Source organism: Henckelia pumila, chromosome 3 (genome assembly GCF_033568475.1).
Source record: "Henckelia pumila isolate YLH828 chromosome 3, ASM3356847v2, whole genome shotgun sequence".
NCBI lineage: Eukaryota > Viridiplantae > Streptophyta > Magnoliopsida > Lamiales > Gesneriaceae > Henckelia > Henckelia pumila.
In genome coordinates, this window is record NC_133122.1 from 72,784,274 (window position 1) to 72,793,913 (window position 9,640).

General features: G+C 32.7%; 1 protein-coding gene across 1 annotated transcript; it reads left to right on the top strand.

Annotated features, from left to right (window-relative positions):
• Nucleotides 1–508: 508 nt before the first annotated feature.
• On the top strand, nucleotides 509–1,282 carry LOC140889007 (secreted RxLR effector protein 161-like). The gene has a single exon (XM_073296701.1). It carries the CDS (start codon nucleotides 509–511, stop codon nucleotides 1,280–1,282), a length of 774 nt encoding a protein of 257 aa, XP_073152802.1.
• The last annotated feature ends 8,358 nt before the right edge of the window (nucleotides 1,283–9,640 follow it).

Here is a 9,640-nt window from a genome sequence, read left to right on the forward strand (position 1 = left end):
ATCCTGGTACCACTAAGCTGATCAGCTTAATGGTACCAGGATTGAGTTGAATTTGGATATATGCCTGGTGGTCCAAGTTCGAATCTTGGGGAGGGCAAAAACTCTCCTTTCTAGGTGGAGAGAAGGCCATGAGTATGGGCCTAGGCCCCCAGAGCAGAAGGCCAGATGAGCCAGAAGCAGAGGGACGCACCCAGCCCATTATACTTATGCTCCAGTAGCCAGACTGGAAGCTATTAGAATATTCATCGCTTATACATCTTTCAAAGACTTTAAAGTATATTAAATGGATGTCAAAAGTGTCTTTCTCAATGGAAATATTCAAGAAGAAGTCTATGTCAAGCAGCCTCCTGGTTTTGTAAATCATCAGTTTCCTAATCATGTTTTTTATTTAAACAAAGCTCTTTACGAACTGAAACAGGATCTGCAAGCTTAGTATGACACACTTACCAAATTTCTGCTTGAACACGATTTCACCATAGGCCTAGTAGATAAAACATTATTTAAATTCATGAAAAATGATTATACTCTTCTTGTTCAAATTTATGTTGATGATATCATATTTGTGACAACTAACCCCAAACTGTGCAAGAAGTTTTTCAAGTTAATGCAGGATAAATTTGAGATGAGCATGATGGGTGAATTGACGTTATTTCTCGGATCGCAAGTTAAACAGTTGGAGAATGGGACGTTTATTATTCAAAACATATACACCAAAAAGCTTCTCAAAAATTTTGGAATGGAAAACTGCTCAGCTTCTACTACCCTTATGAGCTCACCAGTTAAGCTTGACAAAGATGAAGATGGAATTTCAGTTGAGGTAACCATGTATCGTGGTCTCATAGGTTCACTACTTTACTTAACCACTAGTAAATCCGATATTGTATTTGCAGTTTGTCTATGTGCTAGATTTCATTCTGACCCCAAACAGTATCATTACTTAGCTGCCGAGCGTATTTTGAAATATCTTAAAGGGACTCAAAATTTTGGGTTATGGTATGCTAAGGATAATTCTTTCAATTTAGTTGGCTATTCAGATACAGATTATGCAGGGTGTAAACTGGAAAGAAAAAGTACAAGTGGATCATATCAGTTTCTTGGAGACAGACTGATCTCTTGGTTTAGCAAGAAACAAACGTACGTTGCTACTTCCACAACTGAAGCAGAGTACCTAGCTAGAAGAAGTTGTTGTGCCAAACTGCTCTGGATGCAACAACAGTTGAGAGATTATGGGATCGAGGCTAAGGAGTCACCGATCTTTATGACAGTACTTGCACAATCGTGATTACATACAATCCTATTCTTCAATCCATAACGAATTATATTGATGTTAGACATCATTTCATTCGTGATCATGCATTGAATAAGGAAATCCGACTGGAATACATCTCAAATAAACAATAAGCAGTCGATATTTTCACTAAGCCACTTCTCGAGACTAAGTTTTTTTTCTTTAGAAATATTTAGGGCTCATTGATTTATCTTAAAGCACTCATTCAGGGGGAATTTTGAGTTGTTGAAAGATCAACTGATATGCCAGTAGTCATTTGCCCTCAAACTAAGGAGACTCAATTTAGTTTCGCAACTATGACTCAGACTATTTGGTAAACTGAACGTAGTCTACTAAGTTTTTGGACCAACTGATCTTACCATTTACATTGGTTATTTTGTGACTTATTTTTTTATATCAAAAGAAATGAACCAATTGAATTTTTTTTATTTTTTAAAGTTTTTATCTATTTTTATCTCACATCAAACTATTTTGTCGCATTAAAATATTTTTGCCTAGGAATGGCCGCCACATGTCATGTCAGGGAATTCGAATCGGTTCATCGTACATATGTAACACTAATTCGATATATTTAGTTTCACCGCCTCATTTGATCTCCAATATTTACTCAGAAAAATAACAAAACCCTAAAATCCTTTCATTTTTGAATAATCAACTATTTCAATGGCAAGCTCACCCCCAGCATACATTTTAAATGCTATGGCAGTAGATTTCCAGTCCTTATATGAGATGAATGGCGAGAGAATCTCCTCGGTCCTTCGCAAAATTGAAGCATTTGGAATTCGGTTCTTCCTTACAGCAAAATCACTAGATGTCTTTGAAAAAGATCTTACTTCTTTGTATAGAAGGTGAAATGAGAATGAAAATGGAGCTGTACAACTATCTATTGCTGGACATCAGCTCATAATCAATGAATCTTATTTTTCCCAAGTCTTCAAGCTACAAAATAAAGGCATCCGTGATTTCAACACTATCTCAGCTCAGGATCTGACTGAAATGCAAACGTTTTTTCAAACTCCGATCAAGCTGTGAGTTTATCAGACTTCAAGAGAGAAGTAAAAATGGAATTTCAACTTCTGGATGATGTTGTGGCTAAAAGCATTCTTGCTAAGTCTGGGTCATTTGCTAAACTGACTGTGGAGAAATTTAGAGTGATGACAACTATTATAAAGAACATCAAAGTAAATTGGGCAGCTGCTCTTTTCAAAGTGTTCCATGACATGGTCGAATATAAGCAATATTCTGGCTATGCTCTTCAAATTAATCGTTTGCTAGATCAGTTCGACATTCCTTTGTAGCAGACCACCTCTCTGCACAAATATAGGATTCTTAATGCTAAATACTTCAATGATCTTTGTTCAAAAAACATTTTTGAGAATCAGTTTGCTCCTGAAACTGCTAAAGCCACATCTTAGGTCCTTGCTATTTCAAAGCAGTCTAGAGTGACCAAGACTGCAGTCCAGAGGATCTCCAAGGCAAATAGAAAGCAATAGTTCATCAAAGTGATGATGATGATGATGATAATGATGATGATGATAGTCAACAAGAAAATGCGACTGTCAAGTCAAACCTTTGACCAAGAAAGCCAGGACTTCTAAATCTAGACCTACTATTTCACCGGCAAAACTGATCTTCCACCCAATTTCAAAAACTACAGTCATCATGACTAAAAATGCTCCGATTTTTTCCGATGAAGCATTTTATGTAAAGCATACAAAGCTTAAATCAGATCCAAAAGGGCAGGAATACCAATGGTTGTACCTATTCAATCATTTTCAGCTGATAAACAAGCTAGTTCTAAAGAAGATGAAGAATTTGTCAAAAAGCAGTCCAGCTCCTCTCCAGACTGTTTTTGCTCCTAATATCTTGCCAGTAGCTAGACCTATTGGAGGTCTTTTTACTAGTGAAATTATTGAATATACATTCCAGTCTCGATTTGATAGCTGGAAAAGATAAAACAACCGTGCATATATCTTCTGATGTTGACAGGCCAACCAATGTCATACAAACTCAAATTGACTTAACTATGGATGAGGTATTGGAATATGCAGAAAATCCTACAGATGTCGTATTTTATGTTTGGTGAAAATACAGGACATCTACTCTGGCCAGGAATTTGAAGAATAAGGGCGCACTCAGAACTTTTATCTTTTTGGAAAAGACTGTCCTAAAAACATTCCAAACAGTTGACATTTCAGTTGATCTGGATAGGAGACAATATTTCTTTGATTTGATGATAATAAAGTGACTCACAAAAATTCTTGCTCAGCTGAAGGAGAATTATGATCCAATGTCTAGAACAACATATGAAGATAGAATAGTTTGTACTCAGTTGGATACTGATCTTTCTTCCCTGCAGTGCCAAGTTAATTTCTGGGACCAAGACCAAGAACCGATTATCCCTAAGACTTACAAGATTTCAAAACACAAATCGAAGAAAAAATCAGCTTCCAAACCCGTTCAACAAGATGCTAAGTCTTCAGAGAATACAATTGATCAGGTTTTTCAGAAGGTTGAAATAGAAACTGATCAGATAAATGAGCAAACTGCAGTCCACCCAACTGAATATTTTTTGAACCTAGTTCAAGACCAACTAATGGGTGACTCATCCTTGCCGAAAGTCACTCGGATAAATGTGGATGAAGTGTTGCAGCAAGTGACAGGAAACATTCAATTTGAACTAAATTTCTCAATGCTTGAAGAAGATCTTCAGTTGAAAGAACAAATGTTACAAGATGTTGAGCCTCATCGGGATCAACTTATGGACGTAGAGAGTCCAGTTTTTTATTCTACTATGGCGGCATCTGTTGATCAAACCAGTCAGGCTTTGGTAGTCTACAGAGACCTATTTCCCAAGTCCGAAACTGTTCTTATTCCTCCATCCTTCTTTGCAGCAGCTGACTCCGCTTTGGAATTTTTTACTTCAACAGTGGAGTATTATAGTTCTTCAGAAAGAAATAATACCGAAGAATCATTCGATGTTGAGGAAATATCTCAGTGTGTGCCCGTTATACCAGCATGCACAACTGCTAGTAAAGCAGAAGAAGAACTACATTCAGAATCAAATTTAAAAGGGAAAAAGAGGATTGATGGAGAAAAATGTCTTGAGAATACAGCAACTGATATTGAAATATTTTCCATAGAATTTGAAGAAGATGAATAATTCTTGACTAAAGCAAAACAGTCTTGCCACTTTAGTTTTGGTCAAGAAGGACCTTCGAATTCTCGCAATGTTGAACTAGAAGCAATAAAGACTAATGATAAAGAGGCAATTGATGACTTGACCAGCACCTTAAATGGAATCGAGTTCTCGTTGGTTTCACTCTCTGAGAATATTCAGACGATCAGGAATGATCAATGCATGACTGGAAATTACATTTCAGTTATTCAAGACTCAATGACAAAAGAGGTAGTGATGCTGCAAAAATAGTCCGCCTTGCTGCTCAAATCTTTGGGAAATTTCAATCAAGTTGTTTCCTCTTTATCTCAACTACAGTTGTTTCACAACAAGCTTGAACATAAAGTGGATAATATTTCCACTCAAGTTCAACTTTTGCAAGGTTCTCTGACTAATAACTTTCATGTTATGTCCAATCAGATATAATCTTTATCTTCTCTCACACAACAAATTTTGATCAATCAGACCAGTTCTCCAATCACCCATTCGAGATAAAATCATCGAGGCCAGAACAGCAGGCAGACTCCTAACAGTCGAGTACCTGGAACTTACCATCATTCTTCAAGACACCGATAGGAGTTCAGCTTTGATTATTTTATCTACACTTGTCTGCTGGATTATCTTTGTTGCTACTATATATGAAATTTTCTCCAAGACAAGTGTTTATTCTTCATATACTTTGTGTTTGTCAAAAAGGGGGAAACATTTCAGTGAAACAGCTCAGTTAAGAACATAAGATACTTTGAATAAAATGACAAAAATAATTCAAGAGCTAAGTTTTGTCAAACATCGAAAAGAGAAAAATTGTTGAGGAATTTAAGTTTCGGTGTTTTTGTGAAATTAAGTCAAACGCATACCAAAACTGCATCGCTGAACTGAATCGCCTAAGTAAACTTCTCTCGAACCAAAACTGCTAAAAGGTTATAAATATAGTTTACTTACCCAGACTGATTATTCAAGTAGTTTGACGTACCAAACCACTCCATTTGCTGAACTGATCTTATCACCAAACTACTCTCATCACCAATCTGTAGTACATGAAGTCAGTCTACCTTTATGACACAGAACTGCTCTCGTCAGTTAACTGAAGTTCGTGCAGATAGTCTACCAACATTCCAGGAATAATCAGTTAAATGTCAGTCTACCTCGGCGGATAAAGTCTTCCGTACTCTGAAATTTTTGTAACAGCACCGCGCACTCAAAATGTACTATTGCGGCAGAGAATCTTGACGTAGCAATAAAACAGTGAAATAGAAAGAATTTGAAGATATCGGATATTATTTAAAAATTTTGACCGTTGTAACCTAGGCCTATAAATAGGCATCAAGATCAGTTTTGGAAAGAGCTAGAAAGTCATACACTCGAACTCGCTTTATTGAATAGTCTACAAAAAAGCTTTCAAAGTTCATCAAGCTAAACTGATCAAGAACTCGAAGCACACATTCGAAGATATCATCTTATCATTGAAGGATCACTTTGTACATTTGTAATCGAGTTGTAACACTCTGTATTAAATTCAGTCTAGGACGGTTTTTGTTATTGTATTTTCTAGGAGTTCTAAGATAGGCTGTGTGGTAAGTCCTAGTCTTGGATCGGGATTTTGAAAAAGTTTGTAAAATTCAAAGTCTTCTATTATAAACTTTCCTGCTGAGAAAAAGAGGTGACGTAGGAGTATTTAATTCTCCGAACATCCAGAAACATCGGATCGTGTTCTTCATTTCATTCTACATATTTTCATTTTCCTTACATTTCATTTATTTTTCAGCTTACATTTCCTTACATTTCATAGGGGGGTGATACATCACTTGTACTTTTATTCGAATTAAAGACTTGGTTTAGTTGTTGTTACAACTGAACAACTTGTTTTCTTCTTGACTGTTGAAATAAAATGTGCAGAATAAGATCAACTTAACAGATAAAACATAAAATAGGTTGACTGAAAAGTAAGAATGCAGTAGTTGTTTATGGATGTTCGAAGACTGCACGCCTACGTCACACCTTCTTCCACTTGGAAGGATTTTTGCTAGAAGGTTTGAGTGATACAACAACTTGTACAACTCCAATTCAGCAAGGACTTAACACTGCCTTAAGCTGAAACTCCAAGACTCAATACAAATTTCTTGACTAGTATTACAAAAGTGTATGAAATAATTGAATATTCTAGCAAAATGTGATCCTCAATGATCAAAATATCTAATCTTGAATAAGTGTGCTTCTTAATTGTATAGACTTTGAGAATTTGATAGGTCGACTGAAAACTTGATCACGATAATAGCTTTGAAAATTTGAAGTGTTCGAGAGAGCTTCCCTCAATTGATCTTCATCCCTATTTATAACCATCGATCTACAACAGTCAAAATACATACAAATGTATACATTCCTCACACTGATTTTACGTTGTTTGAGATGTAAGTCTTGGAGACAAACTTTGAAAATAGTACATCCCTGCGCACTAACTTGTTGCAAAGTTCTGTTGGAATGTTTTGTCGTGGTAGCAATTCAAATCTATCGGCTTATAAAGTTCAGGAATGTTTGGTGACTACTGAATGACTTTCTTGGATATACTCTGAAAGTTTTCAGTCGTCTAATATTCAGTTGAGTGTCTTTGACTGATCAAGAAAATCATTCAATCAAGATACTGTCTTCATCAACTCAGTCTTCAAATACTCTACTAGATTTAGTCGAGAGACTATCGTAAGCTTCAATCATTAATTTCGGTCGAAGAGATATTCAATGTAACGTAGGACTGATTCATGTCATTGACTGATATTGTCTACTTGAGTAACTTCGATGCGTCTAATTGAGATACTTTTTATCAGTCGTCTTACTTTTCCTTAATTTTTAAACACCAAAACTAGATTAATCTCCAGCAAATCTTTTACTACAAAACAATAGGCAGAAATATAGATTTTCGAGTTTCAATCTTTGAACCGAAGATAAACATGTTGGAAAAATTTCTTTTTTAAATCATAAAATCAAGTTAAAATATCAAGCTCACTTATAGGATAATGCTAACACAAATTTCGGTAGTCCTTGAAAGTTTGCATTTGCTCAGCCTTCTACTCAACTGGTCTTCTTTCACTCGATTTTTGTCGGTTTTGATGCAGAAGATTGTATAACACTTTCTCATAAATATGAGTGATATTTATACACAAAATTATGAGTGTTAAGCTCCATATTTATTGACTATTTATTGGGCCGCAATATACACCTTTTTGCCGGCCATATCTAATATACCACACGTAAAGCTAGCTATACATGGTGGATGCAATGCTTTTTAATTTCTCAATAATGCCATTCTTTATTCAAATATAATGTATTTTCTATTGTGGAACAAAATAAAGTTCGTTAAATATTCAGCTAGCTTAAAATTTTTAAAATATATTAAATTTTCAATATACATGAACATTATATTTTGAAGAGAAAAAGGAAAAATTGGTCTTATAACTTGTCCAAATATAGACTTTGAATCCCCTAATAGGTCGAAATATAGTGCAATAGTAATATTTTTCCCTTTACATATTTAGTCCAATTAAAATTGAGAACGCCAGAAGCAATTGTTATTATGAAAGTCAATATGCCAGGAAAATATATTCTCCGCACCAAGACCAATTTTAACAATTAGAGGACTAATAACAAATATATATATATATATATATATATGTATATAGACTCAGTATGTATATATACATATGACTCAGTATATATATATATATATACTAACTTAGACCGATTTTTCCCTCTTTTAAAAATTGGTCAAATGATTACCTCAAAAAAAAAATCAAATGAGCCAGTTAATAATTGCAATGTGATATTAAATTTAAAATGTGATATTAATAAACAAATAAAATATTCAACTACGTACTTCATTTACATATCCAATTCTACAAATTGTTCAAAATATTTTTCACTGTACTCAAAAGCACGCCATAGTTATAACCAATTATAGATGAAACTAAAACGCATTTGACAAGATTATGGTAGTGTTTGGGAGAATTTCTAAAATTTTGAAAGTTTTGTCAAGGAGAAGTTGAGAAATGATTCCTAAAAGCTCACCGAAAATTTTAAAAAATTTTGTTAAGGAGAAACTGACAAGTGTTTCCTTGATGCTCTCCCAAACACTATATATAAATATGTGAGTTGAATTATGAATTTAATCATATGTCCTTCTCTCATTAATGTCTTCAATTTAATGTGTTCTTTGTTTTATTATTATTATAATTATATCTATTATCTATCTATTTCTATTACATATATAAATATGTGAGTTGAATTGTAAATTTATTCATATCATTCTCTCATTAATGTTTTCAATTTAATGTGTTCTTTATTTTATTATTATTATAATTATATCTATTATCTATCTATTTCTATTACATATTCTATTTCTGTTACATATATAAATATATGAGTTCATTTGTGATTTATTTGACTACCATTTTCTCATTATCTAATAATTAATGTGTTTTTTTCTTTCAATAATTTATTTATGTGACTATTTATTTAACTAATTTATTTAAAAATTATATCATGCACTCTTTTAAATATAAAAAAAATACTATTAATATTATCTTAAAAAAAATTCCATAATTTTGAATTTATTTTAGAAGATTTTATAATTCACATATGAACAAGTTGGATTACTAATAATACTTTTATAAGATAGTATATGAATACTTAAAATAAAAAGTTGCATAGTGTACTTTAATTTTTCTAATATATCAAATATCTATTTTATTTTAATTTTTATAATATATCTAATATCTATTTTATTACTATTATAAACATATGAGTAAAAATTGTAAATTAACTTAAATATTTTTATTTTTCATACACTACTTTTCTATTGTACACTTTCATATTTTTGCATCTACTATTTATTATTTTCTCTTTTTCTTATTTGATATTTATTATTTGCTCTTTTTTTATTTGATTTATTTTTTCCTACAAAATATATTTAATCATTTATTACACACTATTTTCTGTTACATATATAAATATGTGAGTTGAATTGTGAATTTACTCATATGTTCTTCTCTTATTAATGCCTTCAATTTAATGTGTTCTTTGTTTTATTATTATTATAATTATATCTATTATCTATATATTTCTATTACATATTCTATTTCTATTATTTTTATTTTTATTATTATTATTATTATTATTATTATTAT

Coding starts and splice junctions, on each gene's coding strand:
- LOC140889007 (XM_073296701.1), top strand. CDS start 509: ATGAAAAATGATTATACTCTTCTTGTTCAAATTTATGTTGATGATATC.